The following is a 24,137-nucleotide window of genomic DNA, read 5'->3' on the forward strand; positions in this document are numbered from 1 at the left end:
ATTATTTAAGTTAATCCTTTTAACACTTGATTTTCTTTAATTTCCTTCTAGTATCCCCTCAATGCTATTAAGATCTAACCTATTAAAGGAGTTTAATAGCATCAGGGAACTGAAAGAGCAACAGTGGTGGCCCTTTCATCCTTTGCTATCTTTTATGACCATGCCATCAAGAAGGAGCTGCTTTTATAAATACTGTCTCTGGACTTCTTTGAATTTACAACCTTCTAGAAAGGTCTTTGAGTGTCATTGTGAGAAATAATACTGTAAGGAAAGGTCCAATAACAGATTTGTATAAAACTCCTTAAGGTTTCCTTTCTTGGACTTCCTCGAGAAATGTAGGAGAGGTGGTGGTTACTTTTTCCTGATCTGACCTCTCTTCATGCTACTATTGAATAAGAGACGTTTCCTTCTCCATGTTAGGAAACAGATGTTTAACAGCCAGCACAAAACAAGGAATATAGTGACCAGTACTCTTGCTTACTTAACTGTGTAGGCTTCTGCATCTCCCAAGCTACACCTTCAACCAAGTAATTTTACCTGAAACTTCCACAGGCACTCGACCCAAACATTCCCAAAGTCAGACACTTTCATTCTACCCTAAGAACATATCCCTGTTACTTTCTCTATTTTGATAAGTTATATCACAATGGCCAAATCATATGAACTTCTCCATCAGCTTTGCCTCCTCACACAGTGGGCTCCTATTTGCTGTCCCTTTCCCCACTCCCAATTCCCTCTGCTGTTGTCTGAACTTGGACTTTGATGTTTTTCTTTCTTGATATACAGTCAAAAAAGCTCTTTAGTTGCTGCCCTAAAATTCACCTTCCTTCCATCTGTCTTCCATGTTACCACAGGTTATGTCTCTAAATAAAAATGCTATCATATTACAGTATTTCAATAACTCTCCAGAACTTGCAAGATAAAAATCCTTCTTCCTAGTATTGTATACAAATTTTGTCATGATTTGTTTGATTTTTATGACTCATGAACTTATGAACACTATACATCTTGTATATTGGGACTACAAACTTCTTAAAAGGAGGTCTATGCCTATTTATTTTGTTTTGTACTAATTGTACATAGGACACGATAGCCACTCAGTGTATATTTATTTATTGAATGGATAAATAGGTAGATTGAGCCAGGTTAAAATTAATTAACATACACTGGTGTTAAAACTGTATAGTATTTAACAAATACACACACATACACATGAGTAAAACTAGAAAAATCTGAATAGGATTTGTGGATTATAATAATGTCAATATCCTAGTTGTGATATTGCACTACAATTTTGCTAACTGTTACCATTGGGGGAAACTGGGCAAGGTATAACAAGGACTATCACTGTGTTATTTCTTACAACTTCACATGATTCTAAAATTATTTCAATAACATTTTCAATTAAATAAAGACATTGACATTCTTCTTATATATGTTTATCAATAATTTACTTTCAAAATGGTTGTGTGTGATACATATTGCCATAGTATTTTGAATCCTTTAGCATCTTTCCAAGTCAAAACTAATAATGAATCTCTCCTTGGGCATCCATTGCACTTACCACAATGTAACCTGGACAATGCAACATATTTTTCCCCCTTGCCAGACAATGACTTTGGTGAATGCAGAGACCTTGTCTATTGTTTTTGCGTATCTACTGTTTAGCATGTGACTTAACACCCAATAAATATCCCATAACATTTTAGGTAATGGTAAGTTAGATATAACAGCGTGATGTTACAGAGAAGTGTAAGAATCCAAGTGAATCCAATGACTAAGTAATTTTGGTTTATGTCTACCTTAGTTTTTTCCTTTGAGAAATGAGCTGAATTATATAATTGGTCCATAGCAATCTGGTTTCTTGGTGTGAAAACCAAAAATTTACCTCTTATACTGATCATGGTTTATGTAGTTCATGCTTCATGTACTGTGTCATGGTTTATGTAGTTCATGCTTACCAAGTTAGTATGTTTTTCTTCTCAATATCACCACACAGTTTACTTGGAGCAAGATATGGAAAGTTAGCACAAAGGAACATTCTTGCTAAAGCATCTTTGAAATGCAGCTGCTGCAAATCTGAGGAGTTTGAGAAATGCTTTTCAGTTCTAGCAGCTGCCTTCTAGTTTTCTTTTACTCTTCATGCTATGCTAGGCAGAGTTGGCACGACCAGGATACCTGCGGTATTTAAATTAAACATTTATTTTGAGAAAAATTTATTTACACTTTAAATATATGTATTTATTTGGATGACAGATTATACAGTTCATGGTCCGAGCCTTACCTACCCAGAGAGTGTACAGAGTCCATTTCATATACTTTAAGTCAAACAAACGAATGTGACTTACAGACATAGTCTAATTACATGGGAAATATTATCTAGTACTTTATTCTAAATTAAGGGATACTCTTAACAGTTTTTGACTGCATATTTTTGTCTCTAAGATTACTTGATCATTTTTGTATATTTATTATTTATCCTCTGGTAACTTAAAAAATAATTTTAAAATTGCTGAAAATGGAAACTTGCCATTGAGGATAAGAGATTGGCAGCTCCACAAATATGGAAGGAAAGTCTAGATAGTTGTCATCAGAGACCAATACAATGTGTACAGTGTATACAGTGCATAAATGGACAAATATTTACTCTCAGAAATCTTTCAGGCCAAAGTAAGAAAAAAATATTAAAGAGTTATATGGTTTTTATTGGCCCATGAATGTGAATAAAGCCATTCTTCTTGAGAACCAAGCCTTTTTGTCTAGTATTTTCTAAAGTAAAAATTTTATCTTATGGATATTAAATTATGTAGTTATTTATGAATGCTATAATGAATTTTTCAATATAGAAAGTTTAAAACATGAAAAGATTTTTATAAGGCTTTGACTTAAATGACACAAAATAAACTGTAAGAACATTATACTGAATAACAATTCTGGAAAATATTTATATAAGAAAATAAATTACTTTTCTGATTACTTAATGGAACGTGAAAAGAATAGACTATTATCCTTTCTCTTAGATTATCACCGTGAAATGGCTGCTTTAACTAGGATTCTAACAAACACTCTGCAGAAAAAAATGAAAAATTAATTAACTGTCCAATTAAAAATTAAGACTGAATAATTGAAATGCTCCATTCAAGTATAATGCTTATGTTGAAGGTTTAATTTAATTACAAATAAAAAAAGAAAAGTTAGCTATATATGGCCTTTCTTAACTATTCACCCTGAGCGAATACTGACCCATTTTTCAGCTTCAACAGAGCTTTCTTTACCTCGTTGTTTCTCAGGGTGTACACAACAGGGTTGAAAAGAGGAGTCAGCGTGGTGTAGAAAACGGCCACAACCCCATGCAAGGCGTCCCTGGAGCCTGGCCTCAGGTAAATGAAAAGACCAGGGCCAAAGAAGCAAAGGACCACGATACAGTGGGAGGCACAGGTCTGAAAGGCTCTGTGCCTCCCCTCTGAGGTGCGGATCCGCAGGATGGAACAGACGATGGACACATAGGACAGCACTATCAGGACGAAGCAGCCCGAGGCCACTACCCCAATATTCACAAAGATGACCATCTCGTTGGCTGAGGTGTCTGCACAGGCCAGTTTCAGGATGGGCGGTGCGTCACACAAATAGTGCTGGATCTGGTTGGGTCCACAGTAGGGCAAACGGAAAGTCAATATGGTCTGGACAGCAGAGTGCAGAGAGCCACTGAGCCAAGTGCTGGTGGCCAGGAGGGCACACCTGCTCCCACTCATCATGCTGGTGTACCTGAGCGGGTAACTGATGGCCAGGTAGCGATCATAGGACATGACTGTGTAGAGGAAACACTCGGTGCTCCCCAGGAAGTGGAAAAAATAGAGCTGAGCCACGCAGCTGTGGAAGGAGATAGTCCTGCCGCTTGGGGACACCAAGGTCATCAGCATTTTGGGCACCGTGACAGTGGAGAACCACATGTCAATAAAGGACAGGTTGGTGAGGAAGTAGTACATGGGGGTGTGGAGGTGAGAATCCACCCTGATCACCAGCAGGATGAGGAGGTTCCCCAGCACAGTGAGCACGTAAACCACCAGGAAGACTCCAAAGAGGGGGGCGTCCAGCGCTTGGACATGGGGAAGGCCCATGAGGATGAACGCTGTCAGGAGGCTGGCGTTGGACATTTCTTCTCATATATGGGGCTCTGTTCTTACAGAAAGGAAGGGAGATAGCATTTACTGTGAGCATGTTTTATATGAAATATGGCAACTATATTTTTCTGATTAAGAACACTAGGGTTAAATTATTTTTTATATTTTATGAATTCCTTTTGCTTCAGTATAGGTCTTTGAAGGGGAATAGCACTTTCTTATTCCAGTACCAGAATAAGCCATATACAAAAGAGGAGGAAATTAACATAAAATCAGCCAAATTTTGAAAAGAAGAACAAATTTTGTATCCTATTTTCTGTAGAATTGGAAAAGATATACTCAAATTAGCAACACTTAGGTGCTGGCAAGCTCTTTCCGGGGATAAGCCTTTATTCAAGCATCTCTCTCTGTTTTTCTCTCAAACACACACATATATAGATACGCATGCACACACACATTCTCTCTTGTCAACACACACACACACACTTTCACACATACAGGTTCAGTCTCTTTGATCATTAGAGAATTTCCATTACAAATACAAATTTCTAAAGCAATCTTCATTCTGGATGGCTGGGAGAAAACTGCCTTCTCAGAGCTCTCTGGCCAGCTGCAGAACTAAGGCAGGATTCCAGCAGTGGTTTAGCATTATGTGGAGCCAGTCTTCTGTTCCTTTGTCTTACCCTAGATCAGGGGTCCTCAAACTCCAGGTCAGGGACTGGTACCGGTCCGTGGCCTGTTAGGAACCAGTCCGCACAGCAGGAAGAGAGCTGCCAGCAAGCGAGCATCACCACCTGAGCCCCGCTTCCTGTCACGTCAGCAGGGGCATTAGATTCTCGTAGGAGTGGAAACCCTATCGTGAACCGCACATGCGAGGAACCTAGGTTGGGTGGTCCTTATGAGAATCTAACTAAGATCCTCCCCCTCCCCACCCCAGGTCCCACCCTGGTCCATGTAAAAATTGTCTTCCATTAAACCAGAAACTGGTCCCTCGTGCCACAAACATTGGGGACCGCTGCCCTAGATCATACCTTCCTGGTCATATACAAAGTTTGACCCCAAGCTAATGCAATAACGAACAGTACCATCATTTTCTTTAGCTTCCCTTATTCTGTGTCTCTTTCTATTTATACATTTTGTATTATTTACTTCTCCAGAATTTTAGGCAATTAAGCCTTCTCTTTCTAAAGTATGATCAAATAATCTCACAACACATTTTGAGATAGCCAAGAAGAATGGAACCTGCTTGAGTAGTAAGAAAGTCTAAACTTTCTCTGATGTTTGAGTTTCAGAACTGAATTAAAATAATAATATAGTTATTATAAAAATACAAATGCCATTCTAAAAATAAAAAAGTCTTTTATTTCCATTATTTCTAGGATTTCTATTATTTCAAAGCTCAGACTCAAAGTTTTTCTTTTTTTCTTTAACTTGTGGACACAATGTCCCAGACATTATATTTTCAAGAGAAAATAAATTAAAATTTATGAAGAAATATAAGGAAACGTGGTTGAAGACCTGGACCTCTCTGATAGAAAAGAAGCATTTCATTATTAATTTCTAAAATGCTTCTGTCATAAATCAGCAATACATTTTTTGTGGGGGGGGCTCTGACAGAAGCAGACTTTTCCATCATGGAATTCAGCTACAACTGAGTTGGAAACTCAGAGTTGCAATGCTAAGGTTTATAGAAAAAGCACTTCATTGATTTATGATTTCACAAAATTTTTAGTCTTCTACAGAACCACAAAAAGTTGGCTCTGTAAGTCATGACTAAGATAATCTGGCTTCATTAGCCAAAGCTGACGAAAAATGAAGAGAAACAAAACTATGACCATAAATACATCATAATCACCTCCCCTCAAAAAGTGTCTAATAACGAAAAATGCCGAGGTGTTGCCAATTTTTGCTACTTACCAGTTTTACAACTAGGTTTTGGATCATGAAGCAAAATTCAAGATTTAAAGAAAATGTCAGTTCTTGATAAGTGGTATAATTTTTCTTTTCTTGCAAAGATGAAACCACAGAAGAAACTCTTTTTAAATAGAACTTAATATGAATTTGATATCTTAGGAGACACTCCGTTAGCTCTACAGTCCTTATGAGTGAAGATAATGTGTTGACATCATGATAAACACTTGGAATTTTTTCCAAATGCATCTGTTAAAAGTTGATTCTGCATTGGATGGCCATCATTCCGTAAACCTTTTTATTTAGCCAAAAATCAACTTCCAAAATGAATAACTATGACACTCTGGATCTGAAAACTCCTTGTGCAGGAAATGATTTTTTTCCTATTTCTTTTTTAAATTTAATAATAGTAAATATGGGTTTTAGTTATAAAGGAGCTAATTATCTGAAGAGGTGCATAGTCTCTCTGATAAATCTTTAACTTTGTGGTGAGTCACAAAAAGAAGCTCCGGATTTTCTGTGCTCCAGGGATGATCAGAGTACTACTCCCTGTAGATAAACATCTTCCTAATTAAACTTCCTCCCTCTGGGGCTTGGCAGACTCTTACTGTACAAGTTCCTGGCTGAGAATGGATGCTAGTTCAGAGATTTTCTGTTCTTCTCAGAGACTTTGCTTTTGTTCTTTCATATCTTCTAAACTTTAAAATGTATTTAAATTTTCTGTGAAACTTTCTTTTATTTTTTAGCTTGAATTAATACAATTAAAGAGAATGAAGGTATACTTTTCTTCCATAATTAATATATTTCTTAGCTATTAGGAAAAAGCTTTTATGAAAACAACAAGAAAAACTGGTCTAATGTAGATGCCCAAAGCACTGTTAGTTTTGGAGGACAATTGCAGTTTCATGAGCCTTTTGTGCTAATAGAAATGCTCTCATCTGCATATGGAAAATATAGTCCTATATGGAATGGAATTTGAAGAACTGAAGTCCCCTGAATTAATATTTTTTTCCAATTAAATTACCAAATTACCCATTTTTCTGACATTGGTTATCCATTTAGTATAAGGCATATTTAATCAATGTAAAATCACAATATTATTTTAGTAATTACTTTCAATTTAGCTCCAATTATATTTCAAAATCTCTTTATCAAATATATGCTATCAATTTTTGTTAATTGAAACTTCTATCCAACTTTCTGTACTTATCTTTGTGAATACTATTAACTTATGCTTTCAGTGTAACTTATCAATTTTCTTGGTATACAGTATACAGTTACATTATCTTTATAAAATGATACGTCTTTCTTTCCAAAAGTAAACATTTGTTATCTTTCTTTTCTGTCTTGCTGTATTGGTAGAAGACACTATTGTCACCCACCTAGCTATGGTTTAGGAATTACTTAGGTCTGTTGTGAGTGCTACACAACTTGTCTGTGCCTTTTTCCAGGAAGAAGAGTTCAATAGTAACATTTGCTGAGTTTTAATTTCTTTAAGAAAAAGAAAGGCATTATCCATCATTTTTGGCTGTTTCACTAAAACCCAGTGGGATTTTATGTGATAAACACGCCAGAACTTCTAAACATCATCAAGAATTCTGCATTGATAGTTCTTTGCACATGGAAAAATGCACAGCTGAATCCACCCACACAGTCTGGTGACTTGTTGATACTCTAACAAAGACTAGAGAAGGGAAGAAGTCCAGGCATTCCTGTTTACCAACCGTATTCATCACTGGGCCTCCTCTGCCACTGAGCCATTTCTCTGTTTTTTTCACAATTACTTTTGCTATTCAGAGTCCTTTGTGGCCGGGTGCGGTGGCTCACGCCTGTAATCCCAGCACTTTGGGAGGCTGAGGCAGGCGGATCAGGAGGTCACGAGATCGAGACCATCCTGGTTAACACGGCGAAACCCCGTCTCTACTAAAAATACAAAAAATTAGCCAGGCATGGTAGTGGGCGCCTGTAGTCCCAGCTGCTTGGGAGGCTGAGGCAGGAGAATGGCGTGAACCCGGGAGGTGGAGCTTGCAGTGAGCCGAGATCACGCCACTGCACTCCAGCCTGGGTGAGAACGAGACTCTGTCTCAAAAATAAAATAAAATAAAGAAGTCCTTTGCGTTTCCATATAGATTTTACACAAAAAATTGTTTATTTACACACACAAAAGCCTGCTGTGATTTTGATTGGAATTGCATTCAATCTATCAATAAATTTGGGACAATTGCTATCTTAGTAATACTGGATTATGTTTGATCACAAATACTGTTGATCTCTTTTGTTTCTCTCAGCAATGTTGTGTCGTTTCAGTGCTCATATCCAGTATTTTTTGTCAGGTTTATCACTAGGAATATTTTATTTTGATGCTATTTTAAATAGTACTTCTAAAATTTCAACTTCCAATTGTTCGTTGTTAATACATAGAGTTGATTGATTATTGCATATAAATCTTATATCTTACAACTCAGCTAAACTCACTTATTAGTTCCTATAGTCTTTTTAGATATTCCATCAGATTTTCTACATAGATGACCATGTCGTGTGCAAACACAGACAGTTTACTTCTCCTTTACAATCTAGATTCCTTTTACTTCTTTTTCTTAGCTAATTGTCCTGTCTAGAAACTGTAGCTCAATGTTGAATAGAAGTGGTGGCAGTAGACATGCTAGGTTCTTGATCTTAGGGGAAAATATCTAGTTTTTTTTACTACTAAGCATGACGTCAGCTGTGGGGTTTTTTTTGTTGTGTTTGTTTTGTTTTTCTGTTTAACAAATGAGATTGGTTCCTTCTATCCCCTAGTTAGCTGAGATTTTTTTTTACCAGAAATGGCTTTTGCAGTTTGTCGAGTGCATTTTCTGCATCTATTGAGACAGTCATATAGTTTTTCTTTTTCAGTTTGTTAATATGGCAAATTATGTTGCTTGAGTACTGAATATTAAACTGTACTTACATTCCTGGAATCAACCTGGTTGATTATGATGCAAATCATTTTTTTCATATATATTAAATTCAATTTGGTATAATTTTATTAGGAATTTTAATATATTTGTTTATAAAGAATATAAATTGATAGCTCTTTTCCTATAATGTCTTTGTCTTGTTTTTGTATCAAGATAATACTGAAATCATCGAATGAGTTGGGAAGTTTCTTACCTATTCAATTTTCTGATAGAGTGTGTGTAAATTTCGTATTATTTATATATTTTAACTCAGAGCTCTGTTCCTGCAAATCAGCAAAACTGTTGTGCTCCACTTCAGACCCCCCTCCATGCACCATGGCTCAGAATGTGCCTCCAAACAGAGTGCTCACCTCATTTGCTTTTCCTTTCTTGGGGATCACAGTCTTGTGCTACTTGTTGTTCAATGTCTGAAAATACCTGTTTTAATATATATTTTGGGGTCCAGTGTTCTATGTCTATATTGTGAGAGGAGAAATCTAATCCTTGTTATTGTATCACGGGCCAGAATTGAACATCTCCAAATTAACTATTTTTATTTTCATCATTTGCATTGTGTTGTGAAATATAAAGTAAATAGATAAAAGTTCGTACAGACACAGGCCAGATGTATTCTAAAGCAAACATTCATGTCTCCACCACCCAAATTAAAAAAGTAAGTATTGCCAGCAACCTTTGAGCCTTCACATCTCTTCCTGAAGTCAATCTCCTTCCATTCCGCTATCATGAGAATCTCAATTTCGTACTAATTTTGAGGGTATCTTTAAACAATACAGTTAAATTTTGCCTTTTAAAAACTTATGTAAGTGGAATCATAGTTATATTTAATATAGAGTTTCTATACGGTTGGGCAAAAGTAATTGCGGTTTTTGCTATTGCATTTAATGGCAAAAATTGCAATCACATTTGCTCTAATGTAATATTTAAAATTATGTTTTGAAGACATGTACATATTGATATGTACAGCAATAAATTTATTCATTTAATTCATATGCATTGTTCCATTGTAAAATACACACTTGGTAGATACTTGGGTGTTCAAATTTTGGTTATAACAAAAATCCCGCCTTAAATACTCTTATACATTACCCTGGGGCACATAAGCCTGAGTTTCTACATGGAAATGTTGATATTGTGAGGAAGAGATCTTCCAGCTTATTTGAAAGTAATAAACCTTTTTTAAAAAGTAATTCTATAAATTTATATTCCCTTTAGAAATGTGTGAAAGTTCTTGCAATTGACAATTTTGACATTTACTTTAGGCATAATTTTAATGCAATTTTAATTTGCATTTCCCTAACTCTTAAAGTGATAGAGTAGATTTTCTTTTGTTTATTGGCCAATTGTATTTCTTCTTTTATGAAGCCTGGCCAAGTAATTTACCTACATTTATTTATATTGGATTGCTTGATTTTAATATAAATTTTAGAAATTCTTTATATATTTTGAATACCAGTCCTTGATAGTAATATTTGTTATAAGTAACATCTTTTTCACTTTTTATTTTTATTTTTTACTATTTTAATATTATTCTCAATATTAAAGTAACCAAAACGAATGATGTTTCTTTTATTTCTCTTAGTTTCTATACCTGCATCAGAAAGTTTTTCCCCAATTCAATTTGTAAAAGCCATATTATTTGTTATAAAAATTTGAGTTTATAATGCCCCTGGAATTGATTTTGTGTATAGTATGTGGTAAGAGATTAATCTGATTTGTTCCATGTTGATTCAGTTGTCCAAGCATAATTTATTGGAAAAATACATTTCCCATAATCTTCCATGCCAGCTTTGACTTAAATCAAATATGCAAGGGGTGTGTTTTTATGCTGTCTATTCTATTCCATTTTTAAATTAATCTGGTCCTAAACCAACCTCACTTTTTTTAGTTGCTATAAAGAAAAATAATAAATACAAATTTGTAAATATGTTTAGCTTTAAGAATAACCAAAAATGAAGATTAAAGATAGTTGGTTGAAAACTGCTTATGGTAAAAGCTTTAAAACTTTTAAGTAATTAAATAATAACACTGGTAAAGTTGGCTCTTGCAAGCACTGGTGCTAACAAAGTAAACAATTTAATAATAATCTTCAAAACCATAATATTCATTAATTTTATAGGATTTCTACTTAGGTTTACTTATCTTTAGTAAAGTCTCAAATATGGATAACTACATGAGTTAATAAGATTATCATAGTGCATTATACATGCACTTATGTCTACCTAGTTTTCTAACTAACAGTACTTTTTTATTTGGGAAAATATTTAAAAACTTAAAAAATTAAATATCCATAAAAATGAATATGTTTGAGTAAAGTGGCCATAGGGAATGTAAGTTAACATTATGGAAAACAGTGTGGGGATTTCTCTAAAAACTAAAAATAGAACTTTCATGCAGCCCAACAATTTCACTGTTGGGTATTTATACAAAGGAAAGCAAGTCAGTATATCAAAGGTGCCGTACACATGCACCTCCATGGTATATATACACAATGGAATACTATTCAGCCACTAAAAAGAGTGAAATACTGTCATTTGCAGCAACATGGATGAACCTGGAGGATGCTATGTTATGTGAAATAAGTCAGGCACAGATATATGAATACTGCATGTTCTCACTCATATGTGGGAGCTAAATTTTTTTTTTGAGCTCATGAAAGTAAAGAGTAGAACTGTGGGTATTAGAGGCTGGAAAGAATAGACGGGGAAAATGGAAAGCGGTTGGTCAACGAATACAAAATTACAGCTGAATAGGAGGAATTAGTTCTGGTGTTCTGGAGCACTGTAAGGTGAACATAGTTACCTATAATTTATTGTATATTTTGAAAAAGCCAGAAGAAAGATTTTTGAATGGTCACAACACAGAGACATGGTAAGTGTGTGGGGGTAGATACACTAAGTACTCTGAATTGATCATTGCACATTGTATACATGTATTGAAGTACCACTCTGTATCTCATAAATATGTACAATTTTTATGTGTCAACTAATAAAAGGAAAACAAAAAAGATAGTTGTAATAATTGAGTAATATGGAAAATATTTTGATAAAATCGTAAACCAAAAATAAGCTAAACAAAAAGATGCAAAGCTACATATATAGCATAATTGGAACTAGTTAAAAATATTCCTTATCAGTATAAAAACATTGATAATATTAAAGCGGAGAAAGTGTGTGGGTTTTTTTGCCCCTTTGAATATTTACCAAGTAGTTTATAAACTTGTGATGCCACTTTCATAGTGAATATGTCATGTCTTATGAAATAAAGAGGTAGGGAATAGAAAGGGCATGAGAAAAGAGAGGAAAGCCTCTAATTATTCCCTTTGCTCTTTCATGCTTTTAAAGCCTGGGGATTAGGCCACTGGGAATATTGCCTGTAAGGAAACCAGGTCCATTTATACTTTCAAGTTTGAAAACTTATAAATTCAGAATTTCAGGTCCATTCTAATAGCAGGACTGAGTGTGGCATCTATGTATCTTGTAATCCAGAGGAGAGGGTGCAATATCTCGGCTGTATGCCATGGCATCTTATGTAAAACAGAGTTTTGGCTTTAGGAACACATTCTTCTTACCTGGAAACTTGAGAAAAATCTTGCTACCCATATTCAAAGTGCTTCCCATCAGTTGGTATGTGCCTAAAACTTTGCCGCTTCTGTTTAAATACTTTTTAAGTTTTTAATTTTTGTGGGTACTTAGTAGGTGTACATATTTATGAGGTGAAGGAGATGTTTTGATACAAGCATTCAATAAGTCATAATCAGATCAGGGTAAATGGGGTATCCGTCACCTCAAGCATTTATCATTTGTGTTACAAACAACCCAATTACACTCTTTTAGTTATTTTTAAATGTACATCTCTTGTTCTACACATATTTCTCTCTTTCCTCTTCTCTTCTTCTTTCCTAGTTTTTTACAGTGTTAAATTTTTAAAATTCTTTCATTTATTTCAATAGTTTTGGGGGGTATATGTGGTTTTTGGTTACATGGATGAGTTCTTTAGCAGTGAATTCTGAGAGTTTAGTGCACCTGTCACCTGAGCAGTGACACTCAATGTATTGTCTTTTATCTCTCTTCCCGTGCCCAACTTCCTCCACCCTGAGTCCCTTACTGTCCATTATATCAGTCTGTGTGTTTTTGCATCCTCATAGCTTAGCTCCCACTTATAAGTGAGAATATATGGTATTTGGCTTTCCATTCCTGAGTGTCACTTAGAATAATGGTCTCCAGCTCCATCCAAGTTGCTGTAAAAGACATTATTTTATTCCTTTTTATGCCTGAGTAGTATTGCATGGTGTATACATGCCACATTTTCTTTATCCACTAGTCAGTCGATGGACACTTAGGCTGGTTCCATATTGAGAATTGTGCTGCTATAAAAGTGCATATGCATGTGTCTTTTTCATATAACGACTGCTTTTTCTTTGGGTAGATACCCGATAGTGGGATTCCTGAATCGAATGGTAGATCTACTTTTAGTTCCTTAAGGAATCTCCACACTGTTTTCCATAGTGGTTATCCTATTTAGATTTCCTATGTGTCTTGGTCATTTCACCCGCTCAACCAATTGAAGGAGGAAAATCGTGGACATTAAGAAAATTCTTGTAGGTTGCTAAGTTCAATGATCTATTAGTACGGTGGCAGTGAGAGAGAAATGGAAGGGAGAAGTCTTAGGGATAAGTGTATATGTGTGTCAGGAGAAAGGCTTATGGGGGAAGGTGGATGATATTGAAGATGAGAGTCTTTGTTCAGGAACCTTATTTTGAAGTTAGTATAAAAATTAGAAATTACCCCCACTCTCAGTATCTATTCTTATCAATATAAAAACTTCTTTTAACAAGCATATATATGTTTATTCTGTTATTAAAGACTAAGGGATAAAATTGCAAATATCTGTGAGTGTGATGATAGTGAAATTCAAAATTTATAAGAAGCTAATAATACAAAAATTTAAAATTTAGAGTTGGGAGAAAATATCTAGTTTGCCTTCCTTTGCAGGAGAATAATTTTTTTTCTGTTTCCCTATACGCTCAAGTTGGAGGTCTTCAGTAATCAAAAATCAGTACTTTCTCAATGACTCTATTTATGGTTAGTGGATATCTATCTGATCTTAGATTTTTTTGGCCTTGACTGATGTCAGATAATTTTGTAAGAATGGGGTTGGATGGAGATAACAGCACTGAGTACTGACTGCAGAGAAGTGAGAAGGATTTTGAAAGTGTATCTAAAGTACTTTGAGATATTTGCACTTTTTCCCAGGACAAGTTTGGACCAGACACCCATGCCATTTGGAAGTGTGAATTAGGTTACTGAGCTAGAAACAGAATGGGTCAGATTAAAGAGAGAGTTTGTGCACTTCCAGCCTGCAAAATGATCTTTTAATTCTACCAGTATATTTACCTAACACACTGTTTTGAGTCTGAAGAAAATAACATTTTTTTCTGATCTGTGTGTCTTTCTATGTCTTTTAAAATCTTGCAGATTTTACAAAGTTCATTTCTTTTAAAAAATTCTTCTTTCTTTTTTTTATTTTTTAAGAGGTGGGGTCTTGCAATGTTGCCCAGGCTCTGGAGCGCAGTGGCTATTCACAGGCATAATCATAGTGCACTATAGCCTTGAACTCCGCCCTCAAGCGATCCTCCCACCTCAGCCTCCTGAGTACTTTTTTTTTTTTTTTTTTTGAGACGGAGTCTCGCTTTGTCACCTAGGCTGGAGTGCAGTGGTGTGATCTCAGCTCACTGCAAGCTCCGCCTCCCAGGTTCACGCTATGCTCCTGCCTCAGCCTCCTGAGTAGCTGGGACTACAGGCGCCCGCCACCAAGCTCGGCTAATTTTTTGTACTTTTAGTAGAGACGGGGTTTCACCGTGTTAGCCAGGACGGTCTCGATGTCCTGACCTCTTGATCCACACGCCTCGGCCTCTCAAAGTGCTGGGATTACAGGCGTGAGCCACCATGCCCGGCTCTGAGTACATTTTTAATTATATCTTCATCACATGTGCAATGCTTTTGTTATTACTACATTATGACTCTTAACTTAGTCATGTATACTCAAGCCTTGGTTGTTAAACCAACTTCATTAAACATTTACTACTACATACCAAAGCATTTTATATCCATTATCTCTCTTACTCTTCACAACAACCCAATGAGGCAGGACATATTACCCATTTTTCTTTTGAAGGAGACAAGGCACAGAGAGGTTAAGTCAGCTACTCAAGGGCCCAGAGGTAGCAACTGACAGGGACGTTTCAGCCTATTGACAGCAATACCGATAATGTAAAAAAAAAAAAAGTGTGTCAAATCAATGTAGCAGAACGCTTGGTTACAATCATCCAGTTTACTTCGCTTTAACTTGGTACTCACTAAGCAGTTTCCTGAAAGAGTATTTTGCTTTTTTTTTTCTTTGAGACAGAATCTCGCTCTGTCGCCCAGGCTGGAGTGCAGTGGCACTATCTTGGCTCACTGCAACCTCTGCCTCCCGGGTTTGAGTGATTCTCCTGCCTCAGCCTCCTGAGTAGCTGGGACTATAGGCACATACCACCCACCATGCCTGGTTAATTTTTGTATTTTTAGTAGGTACGGGGTTTCACTACATTGGCCAGGCTGTTCTTGAACTCCTGACCTCAGGTAATCCACCCACCTTGGCCTCCCAAAGTGCTGGGATTACAGGTGTGAGCCACTGGGTCCGGCCAAGTATTTTGCTTTGAATCTACAATTTTCCTATTTGGAAAACAATATGCCAACCCATCAATGCATGTATTCTAATGAATATGGCTTTTTATTTCTCTTTGTAAATTTACATATTGGCATTCTACATATATCATATAAAATAACATATGCAATTTATATGTAAGTCTTTTGAGAACCAATATCCCTGATTTAATCTGGCTGGTTGACAACTACTAAATTTCTGCAGCAGATTAAATGGATAAATGACTTGAAAGGTTTAGAGACAACACTTTAAATATAAAGAATAATAACATTTCGAGGTTTGTGTCACTTGTTACTTTAGTGACTCTTGAGGTTTTGCCAAGAACAGCAGTTCTGGGAAGCTGAAATGAGATGATATTTCTAGGGGCTCATTATTGCTTGTATCTTCTCTCTCTCTATCTCTGTGTGTGTGTGTGTGTCAATGAGTCATAGGGATAGTAATTATGAGATGTATAAGCCACTTGAAGAAGTAATTCTGGAATTACTTACATGCAATATGAAATACTCAACTTATAATAAAGGCAGTTGAAAAAAGGAAGATTGGGGCACATCAGTAACTAAAAATTATCTCAGTGCTGGGCTGATTTTCACCAGTTCTATGATGTTTTTTATAGTAATACAGAAGAAAGAAATTGAAATGACAAGCTGAAACTGATAATCAAAGTCATATATATTTTTTCCACAATTCACATGCTGAACTGTTTAATATGTGATACAATCCAAAATAATTCACTTTTGACTAGATGATGATAATGATCTTGATATCTTCAAAGCGTTTCTATGTTTAAACCAATAATCTTTTAAGGGCTTATATGCACTAGGAATAAACTTAGAATCTTAGCCTATGGTCCAAGAGATGTAAATATCCATACAATGGAAAAGTATTTGTCGTTATAAAGGAACAAAATATTGGTACATGCAAAAACAGAGATACCTTTTAAAAACATTATGTTTACTGAGAGATGTCAGGTCAAAATGAACACATATTTTATAATTCCACTTAAAAGAAATGTCCCCAAATGGCAAATATATAAAGAAAGAAAGTAGATTTGTGGGGGCCTAGTGTTGGGGATAGGAATGAGAATAACTATAATGATCGTGAGGCGTCTTTTTAGTGTGAGGGAAAAATTCTACAATTAGGCTGTGGTGATAGCTGAAAACTCCGTAAATATATATTCTTTGCAAATATGTATTTACTGAATTGTACATTTAAAATGGGTGAACTTTCATGACATGTACATTACTTCTCAATAAAGCTTTTAAAACACATAGAAATTATCACTAGTTACAAAAATTTAAGATTTTATGTTGATTTGATTTAACACAAAACTAAAGAACAAGAAAATGGGTAGGAATGAGAGACTCTGCATGTTTACTTTTTAAATTCGTATTCAAAATATTTATTCTATTTTGTTAGAATTGGGCATAAATGTTAAATGCAGTCAGACTGAAACTCAAATCCAAGCTCTATGGTTGACTTTTGGAGTCAACTTTGGCAACTGTTTTAACTATTTGAGCCCTATTTTTGTCTTTAAAAGAAAATAAAATTTAACTAATGGGGCCAATGCAAGAATAAAACAAAGGGGCCTTGGGCAGTCTGGTTTTTAAAAAAGAAAGATTCTCAGTAAGCAGTCATTACTGTTTTAAAACATGGAGGTGGCAGTCTCTTCTGTATTTTTTTCTGGTGTAAAGAAGCACAATAATTATAAAAATGCTGATAAACTTACTTATACAACAGTATAGTTGTAATTTCTGTGCCTTCTATATTTTCTCAAAGGGATTTTAGTCATAACATTTTTAATAAACCCATTTGCTTTTTGTTTGTTAGCCAGTAAAAATAACATGCTCACAGATGTACTTAATCTACCCTTGTCCACTCCGATCCATTCTCTACACAGCAGTCAGCAGACTGAATTCCTAAAATATACATCCAACCAAGTTACAGTAATTAATGTATGCTAAAATTAATGTCAGTAGCAGTCTTAAAGGAAAATAAAGAGAAAATGTGCATGCTCTCACTCATAAGTGAGAGTTGAACATTGAAAACACATGGACACAGAGGGGAACAACACACACCAGGGCCTGTTAGGGGGTGGGGGTGAGGGGAGGGAACTTAGAGGACGGGTCAATAGGTGCAGCAAACCACCGTGGCGCGTATACCTATGGAACAAACCTGCACGTCTGCACATGTATCCTGTTTTCTTTTTTTTTTAAGAGGAAACTAAAAAAAATAAAATGAATAAAATATGAATTCAATCAGTTGTGGAAGTGATAATGGGGGATTATAAAGCAAATTGTAGAAAAACAGGTGCAGCTGTGTTTTATTTTGTTTTTAGCATCAGATGGGATTGTTGCCTGTTTAAGTGGTTGCTTTCCTAATTTCTGGCTCTTTCTTCAAACCCAGATTCTCCAGGTAAAGGATCACCGGGCAATCTCAAACATCTGAACACCATGGATGGCTCGCTCCTAGAGGAAAAACAGTCCAAGAATTATTGTTAATTAAAGAGCTTTAAACTGAATATAACTAAATGCCACTGTATAATTGCATTTCAGTCTAAGAATTAATGAGGTAGATGCAGTGGGGAGAAAGAGAAGGGAAGAGAGGAACACCTCCAGTCTAATTGCTCCCTTGGTTCCACACTTCCTTAGTGCCCACTAGGGAAGAGGGTCCCAAAGAAACTGAAGACTTTTATTCACTCTTGAGGGCTTGCTTGCTGCTACTTTATTCAGGGGCCAGGGGCACTGAGATTTTCTGGCCTGGGTGGCTGAGTCTGAAAAAGAGGAACATTCGGCTTTTCTAGCCCCAGAGCCACAGGTGATCCACAGCACCTAAAAGCAAAGGAAACAGGGCTGGGTGGACGTAGGGCCTGGTTTTCAGCCCAGGACAGCCACATTTCCCTTCAGTCTGTGAGTGCCTTTTCTCTGGAGTGCTCCCTTCTCATCTTCTGATGAGTTCTACGCACCAGAGGAAGGTGGGAAGAACGTGGGAATTGGCTCTGCTTGACTTTGGGCTAAATCTGACTTAGTTGACTCCATGGTATTTTATTGAGCTATTACCTGGTTAATGAAGCTTAACCTTAGAAATTTTAGGAAATGAATCAGATGTAAAGTGATAATGGGGAATTATAAAGCTAATTCTAGGAAAAATGATGATTATTTGCAGTCAAGTCACAGATATAATTGCTATTGGACACTAAACTCTTAAAAGAAATGGCTGTTTTTAATATCAGTAATTATCTATTGCTTTTTCCTACCTACATATCATCTTTTCTATTCTTTTATTTATTTTTATTCAAGTTATTTTTGGGACAGGGTCTCACTCTGTCACCCAGGCTGGAGTGCAGTGGCATGATTTTGGCTCACTGCAATCTCTGCCTTTTCAGCTTTAAGGATCTCCCCACCTCAGCCTCCCAAGTAGCTGGGACTACAGACATACACCACCACACTCAGCTAGTTTTTTCTTTTTCTTTTCCTTTTTTTTTTAATTTTTGAAGAGACAAGGCGTCACTGTATTGCCTAGGCTGGTCTCAAATCCCTGGGCTCAAGTGATCCTGCCATCTTGGCCTCCCAAGCTGCTGGGATTACAGGTGTGAGCCGCCATGCCCAGGCTTCCTTTCTGTTTTACGCCCACTAGACAATTCTCAGTTTTCAGTTACTCTAGCTGCTGATTGAGAAAGCTGCCTCCCGGATCAGTCACATGAATGGGTAATCTCAGAACTGCTACAAGTCAACTTAGAGAAATGCTGTGGAATAAGGCACACATTAAATAATCTGATGAATAAATTTTTTAACAAAGATGGGTAGGAGCCAAAATTATGTAGGTACTTTGCAGACATCAATGCATTAATGTACACAGGAACCATAATATATTATTTTACTATTTATATATATTCAGAAAAGATTTAAAGAGTTTTTTTCAAGGTCATCTGATGTCAGAGTGGGCAGCGTGTTTAGTATGTAAACTCAGATACTTCCAGTTGTAAAGTTTATTCTACACCTTCTATATCAACTCTAGTGTTGTCTCTTCATTTTACTTATGAGGAAACAGATGAAAAATAGATTAATAACTTACCCAAACGTCACTCATTAATTAGTGACAGGATTGAACTGACTCTTATTTAGAAGTTCTCCACTCTATATAGTTATTATCAGTTTGTGATAGGCTCTATAAAGAGTTTTTTGCAGGAAAAACTCATTCTTTGATGTTCCAGGACTAATTTGACATGAAGATAAAGAATCACACTCCAGTAACTGAGTTCCCCCTGATGGGAATCCCTCACACAAAGGGGATGGAAAATGTGCTTTTTGTCTTATTTCTGGCCTTCTACCTCTTCACCTTGCTGGGGAACCTACTCATTCTTCTGGCCGTCCTCACTTCCTCCAACCTCCACACCCCCATGTATTTCTTCCTGGGAAACCTGTGTTTGATATATTTTTCCCTTCAGTGAGTTCCCCCAAAATGATGCTCTGCTTAGTGGGACAAAGCTGCACCATCTCTTTCCAGGGTTGTGCCTCCCAGCTCTTCTTTCACCATTTCCTGGGTTGCACCGAGTGTTTCCTGTACACTGTGATGGCCTATGACCGATTTGCAGCCATCTGCCACCCTTTGCGATACACGGTCATCATGAACTGCAGGGTGTGTGCCCTCCTGACGCTAGGCACCTGGACGGGGAGCTGTCTGCATGCATCTGTCCTCACACTCCTCATCTTTAAGTTACCCTACTGTGGCCCCAATGAAGTGGACAATTTTTTTCTGTGATATTCCGGTGGTGCTGCCCCTGGCCTGCGCAGACACCTCTCTAGCACGGACAGTGAGTTTCATCAACGTAGGTGTTGTTGCGCTCATGTGTTTTCTTCTTATCCTCACCTCTTATGCTTGCATTGTTATCTCTATATTGAAAATCAGTTCCTCAGAAGGTAGGCGCAGAGCCTTCTCAACCTGCAGTGCCCATCTGACGTCCATCCTGCTCTTCTATGGACCAATAGTCCTCATTTATCTCCGATCTGCCTCCAGCCCTTGGCTAGACTCTGTGGTTCAGGTGTTGAATAATATTGTTACCCCTTCCCTGAATCCTTTGATATATACTTTGAGAAACAAAGATGTAAAGCTGGCACTGAGAAAGGTGCTCATTCAAGGAGTACATAATTGTGGAAGGTAAGCTTTATATCCTGGTCTGTCTTTACAGCTTTGTCTTGAATTTATCTGGGGGCAATTAGCTCCTATATTTTGTTTGATGAGTGAGTACCAGGCGCTATTTACAAATACTGATACATGTAATGATTATAATAATCATATGAAGTAGATAATATTACTATCTCGATTTATGAGGAAAAAATTAAGGCACTGAGAGGCTGAGATCTTTCTGCAGTGTCATGGAGTTAAAAACTTGCTGGGAAAATGTGACCCAAAGCGTCTTAACCATGTGCTAATGCTGCTTCTGTAGTGTCTAAATGGTAACATAAATACTTCTCTCAGGAGCTTCTTTTTGGTTTACACAGAATATTCTTCAATTTGCCAGCAAATCTAGTTCATTAAATTTGCTCCATTGATTTCTGTAACTTTTTGTGAGTCTATATTTTGATGGATGACATATGTCTGAGTCTGATACCAAGAAATTATCTGGCCGGGTATGGTGGCCTACGCCTGTAATCCCAGCACTTTGGGAGGCTGAGGCAGGCAGAACACTTGAGCTCAGGAGTTCAAGACCAGCCTGGTCAACATGGTGAAACCCCGTCTCTACTAATAATACAAAATTAGCCAGGTGTGGTGGCGGGCACCTGTAGTCCCAGCTACTCAGGAGGCTGAGGCAAGAGAATCGCCTGAACCTGGGAGGTGGAGGCTGCAGTGAGCCAAGATCGCAGCACTGCACTCCAGCCTGGGCGATGGAACGAGAGACACTGTCTTAAAAATAAAAAAGAAAGAAAAAGAAAGAAAGAAAATAAATTCTCTTTAGAAGTCAATTAGTACCCATATATCCAAAAAGATGTATTAGTATAGGCTGTCTCTCAGGTAAACATATTATTTCTTTATAACGACAATTTCAATTCTGTAAGAGGATTACAGGTTTGCTTTCATTCAGTCAGGGACTAAATTTGAATTCTAGAACTTATGGGCCTTCAAAAATAATAGTCATTGTTTTCGCATGTAAATAGCGTCAAAGAAAACTAGGACACTGCAAAAAAGTAAAATGAGTAGAAATTACTCACTGATCCTACCACCAAAAGATAACCACTGTTAACATTTTGTCATTTTTCCTACCTCTCTCATTAGTGATTAAATTGGAACTAGGGTTTCTGACTTCTTGTTTAAATGTTTTTCATTTCTATCTATGTCATCTATATCTATATTTATATTATGTATCTATATATGTATATAGTTTAGAGAGATTTATATAGCTGTGATTAACTCATATGTATTTTCTTGTTTTAATCATGTATCAAGAATTTTCAATTGCCATAATTTTTTAAATAGCTTTTTTGAGATATAATCACACTCCAAATAATTTGTGAATTTAAAGTGTACAATTCAATGGTTTTTCACACATTTACATATGTACCACCTTTACCACAGTCAATCTTAGAACATTTTAATCACCGCAAAAAATGTCCTATACTCTTTAACCATTACCTCCCTGTTCCCACATCACCCTTAGTGAGCAAACACAATCTACTTTCTGTATCTATAGATTTGCTTATTCTGGACATTACATAAAAGTTGAATCATATAATATGAACCTTCAAAGCCAGTCTTTTGTGACTGGCTTATTTAAATGAGCATAATATTTTCAAGATTAATCTATGTTCTAGCATTTTTTATGTTAAATAATATTTCACTGCATGGGTACACCACAATTTGTTTTTCCATTTATTAGTTGATTAACTTTTGAGTTATTTCTACCTTTGGGTATTTTGAATAGTACTGTTATTAATACTTGTGTGTATGTTTTGTTCGAACACCTGTTTTTAGTTCTTTTGGATATATACCTACTAATGAAGTTGCTGGATCATAGAGTAATTCTTTTTTTTTTTTTTTTTTTTTGAGGCGGGGTCTCGCTCTGTCACCCAGGCTGGAGTGCAGTGGCGCGATCTCGGCTCACTGTAACCTCCGCCTCCCGGGTTCACACCATTCTCCTGCCTCAGCCTGCCAAGTAGCCGGGACCACAGGCGCCCGCCACCACGCCCCGCTAATTTTTTTTTTTTTTTTGTATGTTTAGTAGAGACGAGGTTTCACCATGTTAGCCAGGATGGTCTCAGTCTCCTGACCTCCGGATCATAGAGTAATTCTATGTTTGCTCTTTTGAGGAATCTCCAAACTATTTTCCACAGAGGCTGCACCATTTTACATTCTAGCAAAGTAGAAGTGTTCTGTTTTTACTACATCTTGGCCAACACTTTTTAAAAATTTTATGTAGCCATTCTAGTGGCTATGATACAATGTATCATTGTGGTTTTGATCTGAATTTTTTCGATGACGAATGAAATTGAGCATCATTTCACATGTTTGTTGGCCATCTGTATGTCCGCTTCAGAAAATAAAACGTCTATTCAAGTAATATGTCAATTTTCTAATTGGTTTGTTTGCCTTTTTGTTGTTGAATAGTAATGATTCTTTATATATTCTCAGATGCCAGATCCTTATCAAACATATAATTTGCAAATCTTTTCTCTCATGCTGTGAATGGTCTTTTACCTTCTTGATAGTACCCTTTATGCATAAAAGCTTTAAATTTCAGTGGTGTCCAGTTTATCTTTCTTTTGTTATTTGTGCTTTTGGTGTCATATCTAAGAAATCATTGCCAAGTCTAAGGTCATGATACCCATGTTTTCTTTTAAGAGTTTTATAGTTTAGTTCTTACATTTAGGTTTATGATTCTTTTTGAGTTAGTTTTTATAAATGGTGTGAGTTAAGGGTTCAAATTCATTCTCTTACCTGCGAATATCTAGTTGTACCAGGACCATCTGCTGAAAGACTTCTTTCCTATTGAATGGTCTTGGCTCCGTTGTTGAAAATCAGTTTACCATAGATACCTGGCTTGATTTTGTTCTATACTCTCAGTTCTTTTCCATTGACATATATTTCTATACTTATGCTGCTGTCACAGTCTTGATTACCATGGTTTTTAGTAAGTTTTGAAATTGGAAAGTGTAATTACTCTTACTTTCTACTTCTTTCAGGATTGTTTTGACAGATTTTTGGAATTCCATATGAACTTTAGAATCAGCTTATCAACTACAGAAAAGATAACTGGATTCTGATAGGGATTGCATTGAATCTGTAAATTCGTGTTATTTCAACAATATTTATTCTTCTAACCCATGAGCATGGGATCTTTTTCCATTCATCCAGATCTTCTTTAATTCTTTTTAGTTTAATAGTTTCCAAGGTGCAAGGATTTTACTTCCTTGTTTAAATGTATTCCTAGGTATTTATTCCTTTGGTGCTA

The 24,137-nt window shown here is 36.3% G+C and overlaps 1 protein-coding gene and 1 pseudogene across 1 annotated transcript; one reads left to right on the plus strand and one right to left on the minus strand.

Annotated features, from left to right (window-relative positions):
• Positions 1 to 1,163: 1,163 nt before the first annotated feature.
• Positions 1,164 to 6,479, minus strand: LOC100969759 (olfactory receptor 10G7). The gene is made up of 2 exons (XM_057299281.2): positions 6,039 to 6,479; positions 1,164 to 4,174 (listed from the first exon to the last, which is right to left on the minus strand). The coding sequence occupies exon 2, from the start codon at positions 4,152 to 4,154 to the stop codon at positions 3,219 to 3,221; it is 936 nt and encodes a 311-aa protein (XP_057155264.1). The 5' UTR covers positions 4,155 to 4,174; positions 6,039 to 6,479; the 3' UTR covers positions 1,164 to 3,218.
• A 13,437-nt stretch (positions 6,480 to 19,916) lies between these two features.
• LOC100977587 (olfactory receptor 10D3-like) lies at positions 19,917 to 20,852 on the plus strand (annotated as a pseudogene).
• The last annotated feature ends 3,285 nt before the right edge of the window (positions 20,853 to 24,137 follow it).

The sequence above is a fragment of the Pan paniscus genome, chromosome 9, assembly GCF_029289425.2.
Source record: "Pan paniscus chromosome 9, NHGRI_mPanPan1-v2.0_pri, whole genome shotgun sequence".
NCBI lineage: Eukaryota > Metazoa > Chordata > Mammalia > Primates > Hominidae > Pan > Pan paniscus.